General features: G+C 41.8%; 2 protein-coding genes and 2 long non-coding RNA genes across 66 annotated transcripts in view; 2 read left to right on the plus strand and 2 right to left on the minus strand.

The window, feature by feature from the left end:
- On the minus strand, positions 1–4,760 carry LOC126996191 (uncharacterized). 29 transcript variants are annotated; one of them, XR_007751093.1, is made up of 7 exons: positions 3,300–4,760; positions 3,130–3,214; positions 2,879–2,963; positions 2,714–2,795; positions 2,461–2,630; positions 1,679–2,375; positions 2–1,588 (listed from the first exon to the last, which is right to left on the minus strand). It is a non-coding gene; the product is annotated as an uncharacterized LOC126996191 (long non-coding RNA). The 29 variants fall into 29 exon arrangements; XR_007751085.1 differs by having other exon boundaries at positions 3,047–3,214; XR_007751090.1 differs by having other exon boundaries at positions 1–1,588; positions 2,546–2,630; positions 2,714–2,963; positions 3,047–3,214.
- Positions 4,761–4,911: 151 nt separating this feature from the next.
- LOC126996188 (uncharacterized) lies at positions 4,912–14,486 on the plus strand. Of its 6 annotated transcripts, none has more exons than XR_007751059.1 (3): positions 4,912–5,066; positions 6,611–12,780; positions 12,821–14,486. XR_007751059.1 is itself a non-coding variant. In XM_050856497.1 (2 exons), exon 2 carries the CDS (start codon positions 6,668–6,670, stop codon positions 7,856–7,858), a length of 1,191 nt encoding a protein of 396 aa, XP_050712454.1. In that variant the 5' UTR covers positions 4,912–5,066; positions 6,611–6,667; the 3' UTR covers positions 7,859–14,486. The 6 variants fall into 6 exon arrangements, 1 of the variants encoding a protein (XP_050712454.1); XR_007751056.1 differs by having other exon boundaries at positions 6,611–12,740; positions 12,781–14,486; XR_007751057.1 differs by having other exon boundaries at positions 6,611–12,740.
- LOC126996183 (MAP kinase-activating death domain protein-like) overlaps positions 8,752–26,844 on the plus strand; it is a 116,815-nt gene continuing 98,722 nt past the window's right edge. For 18 of the 30 annotated variants that reach the window (XM_050856470.1, XM_050856482.1, XM_050856471.1 and 15 more), the window contains exon 1: positions 22,253–23,902. The gene's annotated coding sequence lies outside the window, so the exon portion shown is untranslated. The other 12 variants (XR_007751054.1, XM_050856455.1, XM_050856479.1 and 9 more) reach the window with 4 other exon arrangements.
- Positions 14,273–16,247, minus strand: LOC126996193 (uncharacterized). Its single transcript, XR_007751098.1, has 2 exons — positions 15,798–16,247; positions 14,273–15,648 (listed from the first exon to the last, which is right to left on the minus strand). It is a non-coding gene; the product is annotated as an uncharacterized LOC126996193 (long non-coding RNA).

Below are 26,844 nucleotides of genomic sequence, written 5' to 3' on the forward strand. Positions count from 1 at the left end.
GGAGGAAAATGGGGCTTGGAGAATGGAGGAAAGGGGGTCGTAGGAGGGAGGGAAGGAGAGGGGGAGGAAAATGGGGCTTGGAGAATGAAGGAAAGGGTGTCGTAGGAGAGAGGGAAGGAGAGGGGGAGGAAAAGGGCGGTCGTAAGAGAGAGGAGGGAAAAAAGGGAGGAAAAAGAGAAGAGGAGGGTAACCGTACGAAAGGGAAGGAGGAGGAGGAGGAGGAGTTAAAGAGACAAATAAAAGGAAGGTTGAAGGGATGACGATGCTGTTTTTAGAGGTGACAAAGAAGAGAGGGAAGAAGAAGGGGCTGTAAAAGAAGACAATGGAGGGAGGAGGGAGAAACCATGTAAGGGGAGAACAGGAAGAGGAAGGGAGAGGAAAATATGCAAATGTGGGGAAAGATGGGGAGAGGGAGGAAACGGAGGTATGGAGGAAGAAAGGAAGATGAGGGATAAGGAGGAACGTTTCAAGAGGAGAGAAGGAAGGAGGGAGAACTGGAGAAGAGAAGAGAGGAGGAGAAGATAAATGGAGGAGAGAGAGGAGAGGAAGAAGGAAGAAGGGATTGTGTAGTAAGGATACAGGTGAAGATAAGTGGGAAGAGGGGCGAAGTTAGGAGGAAGAAGAAGAAGAGGAGGAGGAGGAGGAGGAGGAGGAAGAGGAATAGGATGTTGCATTGGTCTCATTTACAAAACACACACACACACACACACACACTTATCCACAACGTCATCGCCACATTCATATTCGTCTCTGCGCAAGTGTTCGACAAGTCCCGGACGTGTGTGTGTGTGTGTGTGTGTGTCCAAGGGAGAGGTGGCCTGCGGAGATGTGTAACCTAAGATTTCTCCCCCCTTTGAAATGACAGGCTTTAAAGTATTGCATCCATATATTGCAGTATCACATCTATTTTTACACCTCGCTTTAATTATTAGTATTCCCTCAAATCCTAATTACATCAAGGTTTTCTCTGGACCAATATTCATGAAGGGTTTGGGCACTTTTAATGATTTCAATGCCCAATGCTTGAGTTTATGTGCTTGTAGAGTATTTGACCCTGTATTTGACCCTCTTTCACTCGTACCATCGTCACCACCACCACCACTACCACTAACACAACCATCACCACCACCATCCCTTTCATTATCATTACTATACATCTACAACAACCACCACCACTATTACTCCCACAACAGCCATTTCTACACTCACTCTAAGCAGAATCCTCACTCTAAAGGTCAAAGAGGGGGTCAATTGGGTTCTAATGGGTGTTTCTACAGGTTCATGGTACAGAGGAAGGGTCACACTATCACCAGGGTTATATAACTGCTCCTGGAAATGCCCACAACTCATACGAAAGCCCTGTCAAATTAGTGTTCTTGGGCGATGAAATGTTTTAAAATATGACCTAACCTTCTCTCCTGGAAATGCCCACAACACATACGAAAGCCCTGTCAAATTAGTGTTCTTGGGCGATGAAATGTTTTAAAATATGACCTAACCTTCTCTCCTGGAAATGCCCACAACACATACGAAAGCCCTGTCAAATTAGTGTTCTTGGGCGATGAAATGTTTTAAAATATGACCTAACCTTCTCTCCTGGAAATGCCCACAACACATACGAAAGCCCTGTCAAATTAGTGTTCTTGGGCGATGAAATGTTTTAAAATATGTCTCTAACCTTCTCTCGTCTTCTCCAGGAGCCCCGCGGATCACCTAGGGCGGGCGAGGAAGCAACACCTCGGAGCCCTGTCCACCCCAGCAAACGTCTGCTGTCTACCTACATTGAGAAGGTGTGTGGCCGATCAGTGAAGACGTGTTCCTCTACCACCTGTGGGTCTGATCTCCATGGCACTAGTAGGTGTAGAGAATGGAGACACAGAGCACAGAATTGGAGGTGTCCGTGAAATTAAGCATGTTGTTGCCATGTCCAAAAAGTACCAACCGCACCAACACACCTCCTTGCCCGTGACCGAGGTGTTTGTTTGATATGCCGTGAAATTAAATGTGTTCTTGCAATGTCCAGAGAGCACCAACACACCTCCTTACGCGTGGCTGTGTTTGTTTGATATGCCGTGAAATTAAATATGTGTTCTTGCAATGTCCAGAGAGCACCAACACACCTCCTTACGCATGGCCGAGGTGTTTGTTTGATATGCCGTGAAATTAAATATGTGTTCTTGCAATGTCCAGAGAGCACCAACACACCTCCTTGCCCATGGCCGAGGTGTGTGTTTGATATGCCGTGAAATTAAATATGTGTTCTTGCAATGTCCAGAGAGCACCAACACACCTCCTTACCCGTGGCCGAGGTGTTTGTTTGATATGCCGTGAAATTAAATATGTGTTCTTGCAATGTCCAGAGAGCACCAACACACCTCCTTGCCCATGGCCGAGGTGTGTGTTTGATCTGCCGTGAAATTAAATATGTGTTCGTGCAATGTCCAGAGAGCACCAACACACCTCCTTACGCGTGGCCGAGGTGTTTGTTTGATATGCCGTGAAATTAAATATGTGTTCTTGCAATGTCCAGAGAGCACCAACACACCTCCTTACCCGTGGCCGAGGTGTTTGTTTGATATGCCGTGAAATTAAATATGTGTTCTTGCAATGTCCAGAGAGCACCAACACACCTCCTTACGCGTGGCTGAGGTGTTTGTTTGATATGCCGTGAAATTAAATGTGTTCTTGCAATGTCCAGAGAGCACCAACACACCTCCTTACGCGTGGCTGTGTTTGTTTGATATGCCGTGAAATTAAATATGTGTTCTTGCAATGTCCAGAGAGCACCAACACACCTCCTTACGGGTGGCTGAGGTGTTTGTTTGATATGCCGTGAAATTAAATGTGTTCTTGCAATGTCCAGAGAGCACCAACACACCTCCTTACGCGTGGCTGAGGTGTTTGTTTGATATGCCGTGAAATTAAATATGTGTTCTTGCAATGTCCAGAGAGCACCAACACACCTCTTTGCCCGTGGCTGAGGTGTTTGTTTGATATGCCGTGAAATTAAATGTGTTCTTGCAATGTCCAGAGAGCACCAACACACCTCCTTACGGGTGGCTGAGGTGTTTGTTTGATATGCCGTGAAATTAAATGTGTTCTTGCAATGTCCAGAGAGCACCAACACACCACCTTGCCCATGGCCGAGGTGTGTGTTTGAAATGCCGTGAAATTAAATATGTGTTCTTGCAATGTCCAGAGAGCACCAACACACCTCCTTACGCGTGGCTGAGGTGTTTGTTTGAAATGCCGTGAAATTAAATATGTGTTCTTGCAATGTCCAGGGAGCACCAACACACCTCTTTGCCCGTGGCCGAGGTGTGTGTTTGATATGCCGTGAAATTAAATATGTGTTCTTGCAATGTCCAGAGAGCACCAACACACCTCTTTGCCCGTGGCCGAGGTGTGTGTTTGATATTCCCACCACTGTACCTGTCGCTGTTTCTGTACTTCTCCAGTAAGGGTTGCTGTTAGAAGGGGATCGTATGTTCTTAGGGCTCAATATAACTGTTGTGAGTAGTTTTGACACCTCTCCACCTGAAATTAGCCTCTCTTTTGGCCACTCTTCACTTTTAGCTTTTGTAGGAGTAGCAATTAGTGGGCTCCTTTTTTTTTTTTATTTTTTTTTTTTTTATCTACAGCTTCTTTTTGTTGCCCTTGAGCTGCTTCCTTTGCTGTAAAAAAAAGAGTATAAAGTCAAGGGCTCGGCAGGAGAGGGGATAATGAAATTGGAGATTATAATGTGCTCTTGATGAATATACGCCTCCGTGGTCTAGTGGTCAGCGTGCCTGGCTTCTACTCCGTGGGCTCGGGTTCGAATCCCGGCCCGGGCAGTCGACTTGCAGCTCACCCAGCAGTTCATCCTCCCTTTCGGGCAGGTCGATAAATGGGTACCTGGGGAAACCTGGGGAAGGTAAACTGGTAACCCGGATGTCACTCTGGCCCTGTGTCCCGGGGTGATGGGCTCCCTCCCACCACAGGCTCAAGGGCCAATGTTACGGTGATGAGCACCGAGGCCACGCGCTGCTACAGCGTATACCCCCAACGTTACTTTACCTCGATGAATATGAAATAAAGTTGCTGTACTGTAAGCATTCTTGTAGCCAAATTTAGCCTCCTCTTCATCCTTTATTCTGGATGTGGGAGTGAACCACTGATTACACAGGCAGGGTCGGTATTCTCAGATGCTTCTGCCTCTCACCTCAACAATTTCCAAAGGCCGTAAAGAAGATTAATCGGGTTCTCGTGAGTGCTTTTTCACGTTCATGGTACAGAAGAAGGGTCGTACTACCACAAGGGTCATTAAACTACCCCGGGAAATGCCCACAACCCCTATGAAAACCCTGTCAAATATGAGTGTTAGCGGCGAAGTGTCTGAGAATATGGGTCCAGGTAACCTTACAGTAGAGGTAGATGATTGTTTTCAGTAAAGTAGTTTGAATAATATAACAGTAATACAGATGAGGAAGCTTCATCTGAAGTGCTCATGGTAAATATTCATGTTATAAGATGTATACTGTTTGTCAGATGCTCAGATGAAGAACTAAAAACAAGCAAATGCAATTAATTTTAATGTAATCTTGAAAGACAGAAATGCATAAGCTGTAAGGCAACATGTGGTTATATTTTCTTGTTTTAAGCTTTTATTGAAACCTAAGCTGCCACATGCAAAAATAATGTAAATCCAGCCTATGTGTAATGTAACCTTGTGAGACCAAAATACTGTACCACAAAACTTAGGCTGTGAAGCTGATATGTTCTTGTTTAACAGCATAACTTGAGTCCTAAGCTGCTGTTAAACTTAAGCTGTGCCAGATTTTGTGTTGCTCAAGCCTAAAAACATGAGTCCTAAACCAAGGAGTCAAAAGGTTCTCATAAAATTAAGACATCTAGACCATTTTCTTTTACCTGTGCATAAAGTTTGGTGTGTGGCCCTTTAGGGAGAGGCGCTGACTGCTGGTGTGGAGGAGGAGAGGGAGAGGGGAGTGAATGGAGAGGAGAGCGAGGAGGGTGGTGATGACGAGCAAGTTGCCGCAGAACCGAATACCAACAGGCTCTTCAGTCGGGTGAGTTGTTGTGATACTTTGTCATGGGGCGAGTGAGTGAGTGAGTGAGCTAATGAGTGTGGGGGTGAGTGAGTTTATGTGTGGGTGTGTGAGTGTGAGTAAGCTGATCTGTTGGGGGGATGAGTGAGTATATGTGTGTGAGTGTGAGTAAACTGATGAGTGTAGGGGTGAGTTTATGTGTGGGTGTGAGTGTGAGTAAGCTGATGTATAGGGGAGCATGAGTGTAGTTTTTTATTTTTATTTTTTTTACAACAAAGGAGACAGCTCAAGGGCACACAAAAAAAGGAAACAATAATAATAAAAAAAGCCCGCTACTCGCTGCTCCTAAAAAGAATCCAAAGAGGTGGCCGAAAGAGGGGTCAATTTCGGTGAGTGAGTGAGTGGATGTGTGTTAGTTGGCGTGGGTGTGGAAGTGTGTGGGTGAGTAAGAGTAAGCGACTTGGCATGTGGCTGTGTTGTCGGGTTATTGTGTCGATAGCCATTGTATGCTAACTGTCTTGATGATGTCTGTGTGTGCCTGATAGTGGCGGTAAAAGTGATAATGTGGTCTTCCATGCTGTGTTTTAGGAGTAGCGTTTTAAGAGTAGCGTTTTAGGAGTAGTGTTTTAAGAGTAGCATTTTAGGAATAGTGTTTTAGGAGTAGCATTTTAGGAGTAGTGTTTTAGGAGTAGCGTTTTAAGAGTGGCGTTTTAGGAGTAGTGTTTTAGGAGTAGCGTTTTAGGAGTAGCGTTTTAGGAGTGGCGTTTTAGGAGTAGCGTTTTAGGAGTAGCATTTTAGGAGTGGCGTTTTAGGAGTAGTGTTTTAGGAGTAGCGTTTTAGGAGTAGTGTTTTAGGAGTAGTGTTTTAGGAGTAGCATTTTAGGAGTAGTGTTTTAGGAGTAGTGTTTTAGGAGTAGCATTTTAGGAGTAGTGTTTTAGGAGTAGCGTCTTAGGAGTAGTGTTTTAGGAGTAGCGTTTTAGGAGTAGCGTTTTAGGAGTAGTGTTTTAGGAGTAGCGTTTTAGGAGTAGCGTGATGAAGCGTGATTGTCGATGTGCATTGATGAACAAATACAGCCGTCCCTCAAATAGTACGATTTCCAATAGTTCGGTTTTGGTTTTATGTGGATTTCCTAAGAAGATTTTTTTAGGATTTTTAAATTTCCCGACGAGCAGTAAATTTCAAAATCCTTAAAGATCTTCAATGACAATCCATATAAAACCGAAACTGAACTATTGGAAACCATACTATTTGAGGGACAACTGTATTACTGATAGTAGTGATAGTACGGCTGAGTGACTACTAATCCTCTAACACATTACGCACACTGCTCGGATAATCTTTTCAGCACTTTTCTGAATGGAGGTGAATAGGTTCATAGTTTCTGGGGAGTTAAGGGAGCAAGTGTGTTATCATTTACTCTTTGGTGTGTGTTTTCAGGTAATGTTCTGCCAAATTTGTGTTCTAAGAGTGCTCTGTGGTTCTGTGCCAAGCCATGATGTTAGTTTTGTCGTGTACTCTTTTTGCTAGTCTTCGTATTTGTGTTTCAATTGATCGTTTTGTTTCAGAGGGTCGAGGCTCTGGACTCAACATGCGACACGGATGAGGAGGAAGGCAGGCTGGTGATGGCTGACATAGGGGAAGAGTGCGGCGAAGATGAGCAGGAGGAGGCGGATGACCCGTTTTTGGGGACTGATGGAGATGAAAGCCAAGATGGGAAGATGGAGTGTAATCCGGGGTGGCGCAAGAAGAGCAAAAGGAAAATGGAATATGGGAAGAAGTGGATCGTAAGGAATCTAGCCTTTGAGAAGGATGGTGGCTCTATGGTGCCCTTGAGTGTCATTGCAAGGAAATACGTTGATGACTGCCTGAGGGAGCACCAAGACCCGCTTTTGTTGTCTGTGCTTGCCCGCCTCCTACACCAGCAGTTCCCGAAAGCAGGCAAGTGTCGTCTTGGCTCACGCAAGAACCAGAAGATACACTACAGCAAGTTGAAGTGGCTAGTCGACAATGCAGCCCAGCAATGCAACTCAGCGACTGCTCCATTAACTCCCTCTGTAGATGAGAAAGCAGAAAAAACTCCTTTTGAGGGCTCACTTTCCCCTCAAATGCAAGGGGATGTCAAAGAACCACAGCCCATCATGAGTGGCGGCAGGGGTGTGGAGAAGAGACAGCACATGACTAGTGAGGCGGTGACTGCATCTCCCAGCCAGTCACCAGTGGGAGACATTGATGAGGGTGAGAAGGAGTGTCCAGAAGCTGCCGGACGCCTGGAGCAAGTGGTGAAGAAAATGTGCTCGCAGGGAAAACGGGATCTTTTGTTGAAGAGCTATGCCCACAGTGCCTCTTGCCGTACCGCAACATGCTCCTCCCTCTGCCTCATGTTCCGGCGGGTGCGTACCCATGTTGTGACAGCACGCCATGTCTGCAAGGTCATGCGCATCTATACTGTCCTCCTTAAGTCACACGTATCCCTCTGTGTTGACAATGATTGTGGCCTGACAGCCTGCCCGACCTTGCGTTTGTCTCGGCAGAACAAACGGTGTTTGGATGGGGAGCAGAAGGAGCAGCAGCAGGAAAAGTTGTGTGTGAAGCTGTCACCAGACCTCATGCCTAGCTCCCCCCCCTCCGAGCTGTCACCAGACCTCATGCCTAGCTCCCCCCCCTCCAAGCTGTCACCAGACTTCATGCCTAACTCCCCCCCCTCCATACACAAGGATACACAAAAATATACCCCTCCCCTCCAAACAATTACTGTTGAGGTTGATCCATTATGGAAACAAGAATTCTCCATGATAAAGCGTATTCGAGCATAACTTCTGACATCTTCAGGCCTCTCTCAGTGCTTTCACACCACCTAGTTCCTCGCCGTGGCCCTGTACAGTTCAACGCCGTAAAATTCAGTCAACCGAATATTCCTATGGAGCCATTCACGCAGCATGTTCATGGCAAGGCTGCCCTCCTGATGCCGAATGCATTCTGGGCGCCACTCTGTGCCGCCCGGCCCAAGGCTAGCTTTGGTAGTTGTTGTGGACGTTGATCAGGGGATGAAATGTGATGTATTTTTCTTTTGTTTATTTTGAGTAAGGTATGTAATGAATTTAGGAAACAGGGTTAATGAGTGTTTTGGATAACTGTCAGTGTTTTCATTCAAATTTAAGAATCAGAAGAAAACAGGCACATTGTATGGCAGAAGAAAACTAGATAATTAGAGTAGAAGAGGGTTAATTTTAAATTTCTGCCATTACCCAGAGTATGTTGTTTTTGAAATGTCATACGCGGTTTATCCTCATGCACGGTCTGATTTTAAACTTGTCTGTGTATCAGGAGGGACCAGTCTGTGTATCAGGAGGGACCAGTCTGTGTATCAGGAGGGACCACTGTATAGACATTGGCCAACTTATTGTTTTCATTGAGGAGAAATCAGTACTTTGGGACATGATGCTACAGAGGACCAGAATAGTTGAAATCTGCCTGTGTCAGAATGGAGGGAAGTGAGCTGTTCATTTTGGTGCTCACAGGTGTGGCTCTTGTCCAAACACTTGAGCAGTTCACCAAAAGTGTCACTGCCATTGATGGCAGTGACAATAGCCCAGGTGGTGTGAAAGCAGCCTGAGAGGCTCAAATGTAGGATTTGTGAAACATTGCTAATGTTGAAAAGACCCTGAAATCTTCCCATCACTAGTCAAGGAGTCCCTTTAGTGATGCAATTACAAGCATGAGACTCATTCAGCCTCGCAGTCACATGCTACTGTGACTCAGCGCTGCAGTCTGCAGGACTTCAAAGTGCTTCAGTCCCTGCTGTATCAGCTGAGAAAACCCAGGAGCAACCAGGAATAGCTAAGCTCATCTTCTGTAAGTTAAATTATGTTTCTCCACTTTGGATACTTATTCCTCTGCTCTATTCTAAGTAGCTTATTTTTGTTCTGGTGAGTGGAAATGGCATGCTGCTCAGGTCTGAGTCTGTGAGTGTGTTTCAGGAACTATAGTGAAGATGTTACTGTTTTGCATTCATACAACATGATGCTCTTATTGCTGAAGGTGAAATATTTTTAGTATGCTAATAAGTACTGTCATTAGACTCTACCTGTACTAGCAGCATTATTAATTCTTACAGAACAAATTTAGGATATTAGAGACAGGGTCTGGAGAATAGATCATGTGGGCTGGAAATGAGCAGTGAGGCCGTGGGCCTTTGCTCAGTGTTGAAATATTAAGAAAATAATGAATGGGCTTTTTGAGGCATAAAAAGAATGAATGAAGGAGAAGATGGAGGGTGAAACAAGTATTAATGTGTCTCTAGAAATGATGAAAAATTAAATGAGTTGCTCCTTGGGCTTAGACGTAAGTACCACTGTGTTGGGTTTTGTCATATTTTTACCTCCACTGTCCGTGGCACCCCAGGGTGCCACGGCACCCAGTGTGAGAACCTCTGCTCTAAGTGATTCAAGTCATGTAAGTGTAAGTGATTTGCTGTTTGTTGTCCCATCATGGGAGGAACACGTGATGAGGCTGCAGAGAAAGCGGGAAATACAGTTGCCTCGTAATTTGTATAGTATATATATTTTTTTTGAGCTTTTTTTGTGTATTCAGATGACACAGTATCATATCTTGTTCACAGATTCTAATTCTTTTGTTCAAAGATATAAAAAGTGTGTGGGAGATGAAGAAATGGAGGTTTTGGAGAATCAAGTTGTGTTTGCCGATCCTCCTTGTTCAAGTATCATTTTTCTGGAGTTGATGGTATTTACCTGCCTGATCTTATTGAATGTTGGTATTAGATATGAACTCATTTAAGTTGTAGAATATATAATTTGTATTCCCAAAGTCAAAAAGTGGATGTAAGAAGAGCTGAGCAAATGTAGAGGCTCTACTCTGCCAGGATAACAAGTGTGATACCTTGGGTTCAATTTGTTATGCCAATAATTCAGTGTATACTAATATTGTATGATGGGTTGGCCAACAATGTGATGTATTATGATAATACATATGAACTTGCAATGCATTCAAAGTAAAGTTATATGCATGGAGAGAAAATGAGGTGTATTGATACCTAAGTGCGCTGCTCTTGATGCACTCGTTGCAACAGACAAGCGGTTGGCAAGAGACTAGGCCTATTACTTGATGAATGTTTCTTGATCTGAGATATTAGAAACTATTAAAAATACGTAGTAAGTATAATTATTATCAGTAATGATTATTAACACAAAAAATAGCCAAGAATGAGAAAATTCTAAATGGATCCTTACATGAAAACAATGATTGATGGTAACTGAATATCATAATAATGTACACGTTTGATTTCCCTCTCTGCGTGTGGGGCTTTTTGTTGACAGTAGCAGCAGGATCTTTTGCTAATAAGAAACTTTTGTTTCTCCTCATTCAGCTGAGCTTAGATTTAATAGTCCGGCTGGGCGGGGACGCAGTGCTCCCACCCGTCTTTCTGTTGCCTTTGTGATTACACCTCCTAGCCTGTTTAGGACAGGGAAGAAACAACAACAACCCCACCCTCAAACTAAAGCGAAATTGAATAACATCGCTTGTGTGAATACAGTTTGTATCAATGAGATCGTGTACAAGCTCCTTTCTTAAAATACAGAGACACACAAGAAGAGGATGATACGTCATGATAAAATTTTGTCTTGTGTCTGAAAATATGGATGGCTAACGATGCCCAAAAGATTTGCTGAAAGGTGACTAAGAATCAGATATGTTTGTAATAGCATTGCTACAAATGCTTTATGCGGAAGAAACGTTTGTAATATGGGGAAAGTAAATTTTTCTGTTATGGTTTTCCTTTCAGGCAGTGGCCATGTCTGTATGTAATGTGGGGAAACCCAGAACAGTCGATCCTCTTAAATAATTAAGGTATTAACTGTGAATTATGTGAATGTCTGCCCTGCCACACCATCACATAACTGTAAAAACAGTCACACTTTTATAATTGATGTACTTTTTGTTGACACATTGTGTCTGGTAACCTTGTTTCTGACTCACTGTGTTGCTTTGTGTTGTGGGTGTCATGTACCACTATGGATAAAATTTGCTTGTGCCACTGACATGCTAGGGCAGAGAAGCCCCACAAGAGAGCTACAGGCAAAATAAATAGATAAAAAAAATAAATAAATAAATAAATAAATAAAAGAAATAAGAAAAAAATATAAAAATACACTCTCAGTAAACTGCAGAGTTCACTCAGTCATTACATCTGTTTGCAAGGCCACGAGGCTCTAACACACATTGCTTTGATGCATGGACTGTCGTATTATCAATGTCTATGTATGTCATTTCATTGATAGTTTTATGAGAAAGTTCATAAAACTATCAGTTGTACCGTAGGTTACGATTTTTTGTTATTCTCCTCCATCATCGTACAAGTGGCCATTGCAAGGTGGACAAAACGCGTACCATTGTAGCGTTGCCATAGACGCCCACTAGAGCAAAGGCTTTGGTTTGTTTGATTTATTTTTGTGACATTACTTTTAGTAGATTTGATTTTGTAACATCACTTAGACTCCTCTGTTGGATAGTGGTTAATGTGCAGGTCTATTAATCTACAGGCCTGGATTCAAATTCCGGGCCAGGCAGTTGGCGTGCAGCTCACCCAGCTGTTCATCCTCCCTTTTGGGCAGGTCGATAAATGGGTACCTGGGGAAACCTGGGAAACATATTATGTGTTAACCCGGATGTCACATGCGCCTTTGTCACGGGATGACGAAACCGGTTCCCACCACAGGTTCAAGGGCCAGTGTAACTCAGAGGCGCACTGCAGCCACACTCTTGCTCTCGATTTTACCTTGCTGTACCTAAGTAGCCAACTACTGTCTCTTTTCATCCAGCTGCCAAAGCTCTATCTATAAACTCCTTCCATGCTATTATTCAGCTTTATAGATCTTTTATTCATATGTAATGAATTTGATCAGTTAAAGATCTATCCATTTTTAGGTATTTGCTAAGATAAGGAAAGGAGTTGTAGAGGCCTGAGGCAGCTGGTGAAGAGACAGACCACATTTATAGGGGCGGCTGCCTCCTTACTGTTTTAATTATAAGGTAGCTTGGAATTGATGGATGACCAACACCAAACTAACCCAATATTATTATGTGATAGCACTATACCAAGCCTGCACTGTTGGAGCGAGGGAAAATGAAAATTATTGAATAAATAAAAGAAACTAATTTCTAATACTTTTCTCTTTTAACTGAAAAAATTGACTATGGTCCAAATAAGCTCTAGAAGTAAAGTTTCCCTCATACCCAGTCCAGGACATTGAAATTACATGAGCCTTACAATGTTTTTTCAGTGTAACATTAATGTTCTTTATAATATTTATCTTTATCCCTTCCATCAGTGGTTCCTTAAGTCAGAGATATGGCACAGCAAAACTTGGGTACAAAAAGCCACAATGTGAAGTGGCCTCAGCCACACTGACGGCTCCTGTGATATGTTCTGTTGTCTTCTGTGCTGTATTCCGATTTAATGAACCATTTAGTCTGCGTAGGGCCTATACTGATACTGCTTGATGAACTTGATCATATTTCTCACCCTAGGCTCTGATGACCCACACAAAGACTTGCGGAAACCATTCTCTTGTTTTATCTTGAAAGTCCCGGGGTTCAGAGGGAGTAGTTCTCGGCTAGGCAGACAAACCCCCACTGAGGTCAGTGGGCTAATGTCTGGCTGCAGTGGTGCACACTGAGGTCACTGGGCTAATGCCTGGCTGCAGTGGTGCACACTGAGGTCAGTGGGCTAATGCCTGGCTGCAGTGGTGCACACTGAGGTCAGTGGGCTAATGCCTGGCTGCAGTGGTGCAGACACAGTTGGGTCGGCATCACGTTCACCCCGCCACTCACAGAACACTCACAGGATGAACTCTGGGTTTTGCCAAGGGTTATTTTTCTATAACGTGCAAACCAAGAAAGCTTGTCAGTGATGCCTATTGCTCTCCTCTAACGTGCTCACTACAGATTTGTTAGTAAGGAATATTACTCTAATATTTTCACTGGAAATCTTCTCACTGATACAACGTTAGAGTATTAAATTATATTGCAATCAAAGAGATTTAAATCAAGTACGTACTAATATTAGCTTTGGGATTTCTTAGTGTTTGGGCTTGAAGCTTTTCTTCTAAATACATAATATTAGGGGCTTGTTCTTATGACTAATAATTGCTAGTATTCAGTGCACATAATATTTGTAGCACCCGTAATGCTTGTGGTGATTTTGGTTTTCTCACATAGTCGTAGATGGCCGATGGGGCTGGGCGGGGAAAAATGAGTCTACACAAAACTGTCTAATTGTCTGAAACCTCATGACATCTGAAGCATCTTCTTATGTGTAGTGAAGCAGAGTGTACAGACATCACATCTTGCAAAGAGTATGAGCGAAGAGTGATGTGCTGTGACGAAGCCAATTGATTTAGTATAGCTGTGGAAATAAGAGTAATAACAGTAATGATTTGTTTCAGTATAGCAGCAAAAATAAGAGTAATAACTAATAATTTGTTTTAGCATAGCAGCAAAAATAAGAGAGTTAAGGTTATGAAGAAATCTGTTACCGAGGTCCAGTATGTCTGCTTTGAATCTTTATGTGGAGAAAAGAAATGAATAAGTACTAAGTAGGAAATGAGCAGAATGTTATTGGACTAAGAGGAATACAAGGAAACAACATTACACTTTGAAATAACTGTTAAATGGAAGTAGTGAAATGTTTGTCCTGTATTCAGTCAAAATAATATTAGTGAACTTAAATACTCTGTTTGAATTAAGAAACTGTGCTTCACCATTAAAGTTGTTCCTTGAAAGAGTAACATAAAAGATGTCAGAATATATCATGTATGTTTCAGTCACATTATTTCGTTGAACGCGCGCACACACACACACACACACACACACACATACACACACTTGCACTATGAGAGATAATCCTAAGACTCCTGACCTTCCTCCTCTGACGCGTTCACTAAAAGTCACTCTCCCTTCTCAGTTCTAACATTCTTCCTTCTCTATCTCACCTTGTGTCTGCCAGTTACATTCTATTCCCCTCCTGTCTCTCTCCAAACCCCTTCAAATGCTGTCCCTACCATCCTCCAGTGTCCTTGTTTTCCTTCTGTTTGTGTTGTCTTCAAATGTCCTGTTGTGTTGTCTCCAAGTGTCCTGTTGTCTTCTGTCCATGTCCATGTTTACTATTCCCAGTCGTCTTATTTAGTGTTCTCTTTATTTTGTGTTTGTTGTGTGTCATGTGTCCCTTTGTTCCTTCCTTATCCTACTCTGCCCTTTGACCTGACCCCTTCTCTCTTTACCTCAGTCTAGATGTTCTTACTGTTTGGTTTATTCTCCCATGCCACACATCATTGTCCTCACTTCCTCAGGCCTCCCCATTGTTCTGATATAATATTGTAAATGCATTTAGAATCTATCATAATAAAGTTTGAGTTTGCAAAGTTACCTGAGTTTTGAGCTCACCTTTACCTCTCACTGGCTGAGAAACAAAGTCCCTCGTCTCTAATGCAGAGTTCCTCGTGACAACAGTGTGTGTAGGGCGACACGTATGGTACTATTACTAATAATACTAACTCTCAGTATTATTTACAGGTTGATACATTTACTGTTAATATTAAAGATTATCATTTGTACAATTAAGAAAGTCATTTATGTTTTGTACTACTTTTTTAAGGTCACTCTAGTGTGACGGATATTCACAGCAATCTTTACTATATTTTACTTTTCTATTTAGAAACTTAATTCACAAGCCACATGGTCTTTGTACATGCTTGTGTTTGCATTATTAATATAAGTGTTTAAAACAGTTACGGAAACACTTTTTTCTCAGCCGAATGGACGAGAATGTTTATTTCATTTTGTGTTTAGCATTAGTGGTTCATTTATAGCATTAGGATTATTGTTGTTTTGTTTATTACGGATGAAAGTGCACCATTAATAGATCGCCCTCCAGCTGCTCTCATTTCAGAACCAGAGAAGTTGATGATGGTTCATGAGCCACATTCATTTGTGAAGCTGGACTTACTGACACACACACACCCACACACACACACACACAATTATTATTATTATTATTGCACACACACACACACACACACACACACACACACACACACACACACACACACACCCAGCCACCCACCCACACCCACACACACACTGTACCTGTTTACTCTCTGGCAGCTGTGTCCTTTAGTCAGATGCATAAGTGTATTCCCTCGTGCTGTTCCCCATCCTCCACAATGTACGTACGCCTGTGTGTGAACATTTGCGTGCATATATACAGAAATACTCAATAGTTAAGCAGGAACCCTTTTTAAGTTTAGTTTTTAAGTCAGTATTAGTAGTCTTTCAGTCTTTTAAGTACCTGAGTGTTCAAATTAATAAAAACTGGAAATGTAAGTGGTCATGTTTTTATCACACTGTCTGGAAATTGACCTCTCTCTCCTATGGCCACTCTTCTGACCTTTTTTTTATACATAGGAGCAGTGTTCAGTGGGGCTTTCGTTTCTCATTATGGTTTTTTATGACCTTGAGCTGCCTCCTTTAAATCCCTACACCTCTCTTCTGGAAATTGACCTCTCTCTCCTATGGCCACTCTTCTGACCTTTTTTTTTATTTTTTTTATATAGGAGCAGTGTTCAGTGGGGTTTCTGTTTCTCATTATGCATTTTTATGACCTTGAGCTGCCTCCTTTAAATCCCTACACCTCTCCTCCTGAAATTGACCTCTCACTCCTATGGCCACTTTTCTGACCTTTTTTTCATACATAGGAGCAGTGTTCAGTGGGGCTTTCGTTTCTCATTATGCATTTTTATGACCTTGAGCTGCCTCCTTTAAATCCCTACACCTCTCCTCCTGAAATTGACCTCTCTTTTGGCCACTTCTGAACTCTTTTTTTTTTTCTTTCATTGGGAGTGTTCAGTGGGGTTTCTGTTTCTCATTATGCTTTTTCATGATCTTGAGCTGCCTCCTTTAAATCCCTACACCTCTCCTCCTGAAATTGACCTCTCTTATGGCCACTTCTGAATTTTTTTTTTTTTCATAGGGACAGTGTTCAGTGGGGCTTTTGGTAGTAGTAGTAGTAGTAGTAGTAGTAGTAGTAGTAGTAGTTCTCATTCCTTTTTTTTGCCCTTGAGCTGCTTCCCTTACTAAAAAAATATGTAAGGTCACGCTGTGCTCATATAAAGTCTACGGATTCTTCCCTTCCAGATTCCCTTCCGCCCCGCCGCCGCGCCGTGAGGAAGCTGAGGAGGCCGATGATATTGAACCGATTTCACAGTCCAACACAGTGTCTTCGTAACAGCCCGAACAAACTACAGAATCCCATACAATCCAAAATGGGGAGGTCTTCGATGCCACACTAAATACACAAGACTTTTCCTGCATAGTTTCATCAAATTTGTGAACTTAAATATAAACACCAGACACTATACATGGAAATTTCGAAGCTTCTGGTCTTGGTTTGGGAGCTTACTAACCGATCATGGGGAACTGTGAAACTGGCCCATTGTGACGAGTGTGTGTGTGTGTGTGTGTGTGTGTCAGTCCTCATAATAAAGTGGAGTGATCAGTTTCTTGTTTAAGTCTCCTACTTTTATTACTATTATTATTATTTAAAGGGACAGTTGTGTTTTCCTTTTTTTTTTTTTTTTTTGGATAGCTGTGTTTTCTTAATAAAGTGATGATTTGGTTTTCGTGTTTGAGTCTCCTCTTCGTATTATTATTATTATTATTATTATTATTATTATTATTATTATTATTATTATTATTATTATTATTATTATTATTATTATTGTTGTTGTTGCAGTAGATGTGATATTAGTGATAGTATTAGTAGAAATAATAGTAAAAGTAGTAATAGTAGTAGTAGTAGTAGTAGCACAGGTTTTGGTAATGGATTGAAAACGATTACAAACTTATCAACCATATTCATTTACATACATGTATATTTTCATTGTTTTATTTACTCTTATCATTTACCTGTTTTATAATTATTTCCTTCGATTCTGAGGCTCGTGTCACCTTTTGTTTTTCTTTTCCTCCAGGTGGCGAAAACGACTGAGGACGAACACACTTGCAGACGACGACCAGGTAACCGCGTGTGTGTGTGTGTGTCGTCTGTCTGTCTGTCTGTCTGTCTGTGTGTGTGTGTGTGTGTGTGTGTGTGTCTGTCTGTCTGTCTGTCTGTCTGTGTGTGTGTGTGTGTGTGTCTGTCTGTCTGTGTGTGTGTGTGTGTGTGTGTGTGTCTTTTGTTTCATATTTTCACGGGTTGTGTTGACATTTCTACTGTAGGGAGATTTAGGTGGAATATTTAAAGGTCGAAAATATAGCAAACATATGGGGAGATACATATGTAGTAAGGTAGTTATATAAGGTAAGGATAGATAAGATAGACAGATAGATAGATAGACGCACATATATTTTGGTGTATAGCTAGATAGATGGATGCATAAATGAATAAATAAAAGAATAAACAATATGTTCAATAAACTATATGAAAAATGGGAAAAAGTCAGTCTGATTCTCTCTCTCTCTCTCTCTCTCTCTCTCTCTCTCTCTCTCTCTCTCTCTCTCTCTCTCTCTCTCTCTCTCTCTCTCTCTCTCTCTCTCTCGTTAGTTTCGGATTAGGGATTGTCGGTAAAAAGGAGGAGTTATTTTGGTGCAAGGAGAGTTTTTAGGATATTGGTTCATTAGTAGTAGTAGTAGTAGTAGTAATGGTAGTAGTAGTAGTAATAGTAGTAGTAGTAGCAGTAGTGGTAGTAGTAGTAGTAGTAGTACGTCATTACTAATAGAACAACAACAACAACAAAAATAAATAGTTGCAACACGTAGTCGACATATGTGGAGTGGAGTGCCAGAGCAGCTTTAATAGTAGTAGTAGTAGTAGTAGTAGTAGTAGTGGTAGTGGTGGTGGTGGTGGAGGGCAGGTAAGTGAATAAGAAAGAATGGTAATGATGATGGAGGTGGTGAGGTGTGGCGAGGGGAGAGGCTGAGAATGGAGATGAAGGCTTGGAAGGGTTGCTGGATAAGGACGAATGGATAAAGAAGGAGTGATGGAGGTCCAGGTTTTAAAGGCAGGGAGAGAGGAGAGAAAGGGGAGAGTGGACACGAGAGAGGAAGGGGAGTGAACGGACTGGTGGGAAGGGGTAATACTGGAGGATAGAAGGAGAGAAGGGAAGGGAAAGGAAGGGGGATTGGTAGGGAAGGGTGGATCATGGGTAAGGAAAAGGGAGTTGTTGGGGAAGAGGGGAAGGAAAGGGGATTTGTTAGGGAGGAAGGGAAGGGAAGGAGGGAGGATCAGTTATAGGTAAAGGGAGGGAAATGGTTGGGGAAGAGGGAGAGGGGAGTCGTAGGGAAGGGGAGGGGAAGGGAAGTTGTTGAGGAGGATGGGAAGGGAAGAGTTAAAAAGGGGAGGGAAGGCGAGTTGTTAGGAAAGGGAAGAGGGGAAGGGGAAGAGAAGGGAGTCGTTCGGGGAAAAAAAGGAAGGGAACGGAGGAGGGGAAAGGTAGGGGAGTCGTTGGCGAAGAAGGGAAGGGAAGGGAAGGGTAGTCGTTGGGGAGGAAGGGAATGAAAGAGAAGTCGTTGGGGAGGAGAAGGGAAGGGAATGGTTGGGGAAGGAAGGGAAAGGGGGAGGGAGAGTGTCGTTGGGGAGGAGGACAATGGGGGGATGGGGAAGGGAAGGAGGGGGGGAGGGGAAGGGAATTGTTGGGGAAGGAAGGGAAAGGGGGAGGGAGAGTGTCGTTGGGGAGGAGGACAATGGGGGATGGGAAGGGAAGGAGGGGGGGAGGGGAAGTGTCGTTGGGGAGAAGGGGAAGGGAAGGAGGGGGGGAGGGGAAGGGGGGTTGATCGGGGGTTTAAAGCAGCACATCCTGACTCCTTCACGCTCTTCCGGGTTTTGTCACCCTCGTTTTGCCTCTCAAGGGATTCAACTTTAAGTGTGTGTGTGTGTGTGTGTGTCTGTGTGTGTGTGTGTGTGTGTGTGTGTCTGTGTGTGTGTGTGTGTGTGTGTGTGTGTGTGTGTGTGTGTGTGTGTGTGTGTGTGTGTGTGTGTGTGTGTGTGTGTGTGTGTGTGTGTGTGTGTGTGTGTGTGTGTGTGTGTGTGTGTGTGTGTGTGCGTGTGTGTGTGCGTGCCTGCCTTTGTCTCGTCATCCGCGTCTGTCTGTCTTTAATAATAATAATAATAAAAATAATAATAATAATAATAATAATAATAATAATAATAATAATAATAATAATAAAAATAATAATAATAATAATAATAATAATGATAATAATAATAAAAATAATAATAATAATAATAATAATAATAATAATAATAATAATAATAATAATAATGATAATAATAATGATAATAATAATAAAAATAATAATAATAATAATAATAAAAATAATAATAATAGACTAATACAACAACAACATCAACAACAACAAAAATAATAATGATAACAAGAAGTCCTTCACGTTAAACACTTATTATAGTCATTTTTCAGCGCTAATAAAAATAAATAAAATAAACGAGGAAAAAATAAATTATCGTACGCCATTATATCTGAACGAGCATATTTATTTTTGTTACTGCGTAGAGGAAAACATATTAATGGAACTGTTTGTGTATTTATATTTATTGGAGAGTGAGTTGTTATTTTGTTCCGGGAAAGAATAATTGTAATAATTGATCATAAATAATAATAAAAATAAGATAAATGAGAAAAACATAAATTATCGTACGTCATTATATCTGAACGAGCATATTTATTTTTGTAACGGCGTAGAGGAAAATGATAATAATGGAACTGTTTGTGTATTTATATTAATTGGAGAGTGAGTTGTTGTTTTGTTCCGGGAAAGAATAATAATCACGTGGCATTGTGATCGAAGCTAGATGAAAATAAATTATCGTACGTCATTATATCTGAACGAGCATATTTATTTTTGTAACGGCGTAGAGGAAAATAATATTAATGGAACTGTTTGTGTATTTATATTTATTGGAGAGTGAGTTGTTGTTTCGTCCCGGGAAATACTAATAACACTAATAATCACGGGGCAATGGTATCGAAGCTAGAGGAAAAATAAATTATCGTACGCCATTATATCTGAACGAGCATATTTATTTTTGTAACGGCGTAGAGGAAAATAATAATAATGGAACTGTTTGTGTATTTATATTAATTGGAGAGTGAGTTGTTGTTTTGTTCCGCGAAATAACACAAATAATCACGTGCTATTGTGATCGAAGCTAGATGAAAATAAACCTGTTATCGTACGTCATTATATCTGAACGAGCATATTTATTTTTGTAACGGCGTAGAGGAAAATTTGTTTGTATGGTGTCGAACTGTTTGTGTATTTATATTTATTGAGAGTGAGTTGTTTTTTTGCGATTCCGGGGATAAGAATCTATTTCTAATTTTGTTTTCTTGTTCTTTATCATCATTTATCATAGAGGATCTTTTTCTGCTTTTTTGTTTTTTTTTTGACTTCGATTTTTATATGTATCAGTTGTTTTGTGTGTGTGTGTGTGTGTGTTCTTTATCATCATTTTCTTCTTGTTTTCCTTTTCTTCATCATTACATCATCTTTTTTTCTTTGCTTTTTCTTTTGTTTTCCGTTTTTGACTTCGAATTTTTTTTATGCATTTATTTGTGTGGTGTTGGAACCTCGTTCTTTATCATCATTTTCTTCTTGTATTTTTTCTTCATCATTGCATCTTTTTTTCTTTGCTTTTTCTGCTAGTTTTTTGGTTTTCCTTTTTTTACTTCGATTTTTTATATGTATCTATTTCTTGTTTTTGTTCTTGTTTTCCTTGTTCTTTATCATCATTTTCTTCTTGTTTTCCTTTTCTTCATCATTACATCATCTTTTTTTCTTTGCTTTTTCTTTTGTTTTCCTTTTTTGACTTCGATTTTTTATATGTATCTATTAGTTGTTTTTGTTCTTGTTTTCCTTGTTCTTTATCATCATTTTCTTCTTGTTTTCCTTTTCTTCATCATTGCATCTTCTTTTTTTCTTTGCTTTTTCTTTTGTTTTCCTTTTTTGACTTCGATTTTTTATATGTATCTATTAGTTGTTTTTGTTCTTGTTTTCCTTGTTCTTTATCATCATTTTCTTCTTGTTTTCCTTTTCTTCATCATTACATCATCTTTTTTTTTTGCTTTTTCTTTTGTTTTCCTTTTTTTACTTCGATTTTTTTATATGTATCTATTAGTTGTTTTTGTTCTTGTTTTCCTTGTTCTTTATCATCATTTTCTTCTTGTTTTCCTTTTCTTCATCATTACAACTTCTTTTTTTCTTTGCTTTTTCTTTTGTTTTCCTTTTTTGACTTCGAATTTTTTTGTATTTATTTATTTTAGCTTAGTAAGTATGTGTTCTGTCAAAACCCATAAGCCTCAGTGTCGCTAATGCCCGGCTGATCCGCTTTTTGTCCCTGGGTGTCGGGGTGGCGCCTCTATGGGTTCCTCTTGCATTGTCCTTCACGTGTCGACCTTAATATTGTGCGGCCTCGGTACAAGGGAAAGCCTCCGAGTGACAGTAATGAATTTCAACACCCTACATTAGTTTACCTGTCCTCCCCGCCGCCCCCTCCCCGCCCCCTTCACCCCTGAGTAGAGAGGAGAATGTATCCGAAATAGCACGAAAGGGTAGAGTATGTATCCAAAACGGCACGAAAGAGAAGAGAATGTATCCGAAACAACACAAAGGAGTAGAAAATGTATCCAGAACAATAGACAACAGAGGAGAATGTATCCTAAAAACCACGAAAAAGAGGGGAATGTATCCGAAATAGCACGAAAGGGTAGATAGTGTATCCAAAACGGCACGAAAGAGAAGAGAATGTATCCGAAGCAACACAAAGGAGTAGAAAATGTATTCAAAACAATAGAAAGGAGAGGAGAATGTATCCTAAAAAACAAGAAAAAGAGGGGAATGTATCCGATATAGCACGAAAGGGTAGAGTATGTATCCAAAACGGCGCGAAAGAGAAGAGAATGTATCCGAAGCAACACAAAGGAATAGAAATCAGAACAGAGAAGAGAGAGAGAAACAAAAAAAAAACAAGAAAAAGAGGAAATCCGAAGAAAAAGCACGAAAAAGGAAATGTATCAGTAGAAACAGAAGAAAGAGAAGAGAATGTCCGAAGCACGCAAAGCAAAGGGAAAATGTAATGTATCCTGAGAAATAGGAGAGGGAGAATGTAAAAAAAAAAAATGAAAAAGAGGGGAATGTATCCGAAATAGCACGAAAGTGAAGAGTATGTATCCAGGACAGTAGAAAAGAGAAGAGAATGTATCCGAAGCAACACAAAGGAATAGAAAATGTATCCAGAACAATAGAAAGGAGAGGAGAATGTATCCTAAAATGCACGAACAAGAGGAGAATGTATCCGAAATAGCACGAAAGGGAAGAGTATGTATCCAAAACGGCGCGAAAGAGAAGAGAATGTATCCGAAGCAACACAAAGGAATAGAAAATGTATCCAGAACAATAGAAAAGAGAGGAGAATGTATCCTAAAATGCACGAACAAGAGGAGAATGTATCCGAAATAGCACGAAAGGGAAGAGTATGTATCCAGGACAGTAGAAAAGAGAGGAGAACGTATCCAAAACGACTGAAAAGAGAGAAGAATGTATCCAAAACGACAGGAAAAAAGAATAGGTATAAAGGTTAGAAAAGAGAAAATATATAATAAAAGAACAGAAACGACTAAAAAGTGATGTTAATGTATCAAAACGACAAAAAACGAGAAGATAGCGTATACAGAAAGACAGACACGAGAACAAAATGTAAAGAAAAATACAAGAGAGAAAAGAAAATGTATAAAAAAGAACGAAAAGGAGAGAATTAGGTATATGAAACTAAGGACAGAAAAACGAAGACAATGTATCCAAAACGACAGAAGAAAAAGAAAGAAACGGTATAAAAAGGACAAAGGAAAAGAAAATATTTGAAGCAGTGACTGAAAAGAGAAGAAAATGTATAAATTAGGATAGAGAACAGAAGACAATGTATCCAAAGCGACAGAAGAAAAAGAAAGAAACGGTATAAAAAGGACAAAGGAAAAGAAAATATTTGAAGCAGGGACTGAAAAAAGAAGAAAATGTTTAAATTAGGATAGAGAACAGAAGACAATGTATCCAAAGCAACAGAAGAAAAGAAAGAAACGGTATAAAAAGGACAAAGGAAAAGAAAATATTTGAAGCAGTGACTGAAAAGAGAAGAAAATGTATAAATTAGGATAGAGAACAGAAGACAATGTATCCAAAACGACAGAAACCAGAAGACAAGGTAGCCTAGTATCCGCCACGACCAGGCCACGACCGAAGCCGAGTCCCGACCGTCGGCATCACCGTCTCGTTTCCCGCCGATTCGCAGGAGAGCGCCGAGACCTCCAGGGCGAAGAGTTATAAATGCCTGACGGTATATTAATAGCTCTTTCGGCTCTAGCTTTCCAAAGACGCCTCCGAAAACCATAACAAGACTTCCTAACCAACCCCCAAACCTCACATAACCTTACCAACCACCCCAAACCGCACGATAGTCAGTTTAACCAAGAAAATTCGCTTTAGGGGATGATACGAGGGTGAAATGGGAGTTTTGAGGTGGTTTTGGGTGACTGGGGTGAGGTTAAGTCATAGCCAAGGTGAGGGAAACGGACGGTGCTCAGCTGACAGGCAGTGACGTCATTCTTGCGTTCACTGATAACACAAACCCCGGGATGCGCGCCACTCCGTCCTCCTCGGCCTCGTAATCTTCCAGCGGCGGGCGGCGAGACACACCCTTCCCTGGACGCACCCAAAACCCCACGCCCACACGCCCCATCTCCCATCTGACCCACACGCAGGTCGAGGGCAAGAAGGTGCGTTTTAGGGGGATAAAATACGAGTTTGTGAGGTGGGGGAGCCAATCGATAGAGCCAGTGGAAAGGGGGAGAGAGGGGGGAAGGGGGCGTTAGTGTGTCATTCTGCGCAGGCGTGGTTACCGTGGAGACCCTCGCGTGTCGATAAGTAGCGGAAGGTGTTGTGTTGTTTATATATCCACCATTACGAGGGCGAAGGGAGGGATCTGCAGGGCGCGAGGGTCCCGTGAGAGCTGGTTAGTGGCGGTGAGGTGCGGCGGATGATACCTGGCACACCTGTAGGACGAGATAGCGGGTTCGATACCGGTGTGGCATTCCTGTGAAATTCCTCCGTCCGGCAACATCGGGTGTGGTGGAGTCATTGATTTCTTGTGTACTACGAGAGAGAGAGAGAGCGAGAGTGAGAGAAAGAGAGAGAGAGAGAGTCAGCCACGTCGTGTTTCGCAATCCGTGTGAGCCTCGTTCCCCGCTAAGAAGGTACGCATTCCCCGCCGTCCTAAATGGTTACCTGGGTTTTGAGTGAGTGCTGAGTGCTGGCTGGCCCCCCTGTGACACCCTAGACCACCTGCCGTCCCTCCGTAACCCCTGTGCTGATGTGGCAAGGGACAAAACACAACACACACACACACACACACACACACACACACACACACACACTTATCCATCCGCCCCGTTTAGCCTACCTGTGACGTTTCTTTAGGGTTGTGAGGGAAGGGAAAACAGGTGTGTGAGGGAGTGAGTGAGGGAGTGTGTGTTAGGGTCAGGGAGAGAATGGGAAGGAGAGAAGAAGAGAGAAAATTGTGTGAGGAGAAGGAATAAGGGAAAGGAGAGAGAATACGTAATAGGAGGGAGAAAAGGAAAGAGGAAGAAGGGTAGATGGGATAATGGGAGGGAGTGTCATAGCCCTTCTCCTCCTCCTCCTCCTCCTCCTCCTCTCCCCCCTGACACCGTGACCCAGTTTTTAAGCAGCCATGACCGCCCCGCCACCAGCACTGTCACTGCCTATTACGAAACGGCATAACGAAGGGAGGTCGAGGCTAGGGTAAGGGAAGGAAGACAGCACTTACTTTTTATCTTGTTCGAGGCGGAAGTAAGGAGGAAAATATAAACAGAGGCATGAGAGGAGTGTGTGTGTGTGTGTGTGTGTGTGCGTGTGTGTGTGTGTGTGTGTGTGTGTGTGTGTGTGTGTGTGTGTGTGTGTGTGCCCGCATGGACGTACAGGTGCAATAATGACCTCAGTTAGTGCAGGTAGAACATACTATCACCTTTACTACTACTACTACTACTACTACTACTACTACTACTACTACTACTACTACTACTATTTCTGCTACTACTAGACTATAAACTTTACTTCATCATCACAGTTTGTACCTTTATCATTTTAGTAGTAGTAGCAGTAGTAGTAGTAGTAGTAATAGTAGTAGTAGTAGTAGTAGTAGTAGTAGTGGTAGTGGTGTCATTAACCTAGTGAAGTTCAAGGTGTTAGAAAAGGTGTGAACTTTTATTATTTTTTTTATCAATTCTGTGAAGCTGTGGAGATGCTGATAAAAGAGATAAGAGGATTGGATGAACTCTCTCTCTCTCTCTCTCTCTCTCTCTCTCTCTCTCTCTGTCCACTCAGACTCTTACGTCACCGCTGACACACACACACACACACACGCCTTCCTGGTCACCTGTCTGAAGTCGGTCACCTGAAAATGTTTTTATAGAAGAATGTCATCGCCTCAGAGACATTTTTTATTTCTTTTTTTGTACCTGGAAGCTTACGTATATCAGAGAAATGGAAAGGTGTTACGTAGGGTCCTTTGTTGTTGTTGTTATTGTTGTTATTGTTGTTGTTGGTGACGGTGGTAGTGATGGTGGTAGTGGTGGTAGTAGAAGTAGTAGTAATAGTAGTAGTTGTAAATATTGTTGTTCTAATTGATTTCTTGATGTTCTTGCTATGCCTTCTACTACTACTACTACTACTACGACTACTACTACTAGATACTACTACTACTACTACTACTACTACTACTACTACTACCACTAATTTTTTTCTTTATTTCTTCTTCAACTACTACTACTACTACTACTACTACTACTACTACTACTACTACCACCACCACCACCACCACCACCATCACCATCATCACCACCACCACCACCACCACCAGCTCAGAATAAATAACCCCCCCCTCTTAATCCTCCCATTAACTGTGTCGTTTTACGTGGATTAAGGCCCACAAGAGGATAAAGAAAACGAGCGTCCATACAATTACATTAAATACACGCATCCAGAGAGAGAGAGAGAGAGAGAGAGAGAGAGGGAGAGGGAGAGGGAGAGAGAGGGAGAGGGAGACAGACAGGCAGGCAGCGATATATGTTTTTGAGTCACTCCGTAAGACTAAAACGAGAGGAAAAGTTAGAAGGGAAGATAGAAGGAAAGTAGAAGATAGAAAGGAAGTAGAAGAAGAAAGGAAGAAGTAGAAAAAGGAAGAAATAGAGGAAGGGAGAATGGAAGAAGTAAAGGGTAGAAGGGAGAAAGGAAGAAGATAGAATAGAAGAAGCAGAAAATAGATAGGAAATAGAAGAAGGTAGAAGGTAGAGAAAGATAGAAGGGGAAGTAGAGTAAGTTTGAATGAAAGAATGAAGGGAGGAATTTCAATTTTGGAGGTAACTTGACGCCCCTTCCTCCCTTCTCTCCCTCCCTTCATTCTTCTCTCCTTCCCTCCTTCCCTCCCTTCCTCTGTGACCGGTCAAGAGGGAGGGAAAGAGGAAACGTAGGAGGAAAAGGGACTGTCATACAATCTACCCCCACGAGAGAGAGGAAAGACTTACACAACCTTGCTGGGCACTGTCACCTTATACAGTAAAAGGGAAAGTAACTCGCTCCTTTTTCCTCGTGTTTTAAGTAGAGGTGTGTCGATACCACGATGTTGGCCGATACCGATACTCAC

Source organism: Eriocheir sinensis, chromosome 9 (assembly GCF_024679095.1).
Source record: "Eriocheir sinensis breed Jianghai 21 chromosome 9, ASM2467909v1, whole genome shotgun sequence".
NCBI lineage: Eukaryota > Metazoa > Arthropoda > Malacostraca > Decapoda > Varunidae > Eriocheir > Eriocheir sinensis.

What these genes read in the sequence shown, in the direction of transcription:
- LOC126996188 (XM_050856497.1), top strand. Translation starts at nt 6,668, where the DNA reads ATGGCTGACATAGGGGAAGAGTGCGGCGAAGATGAGCAGGAGGAGGCG.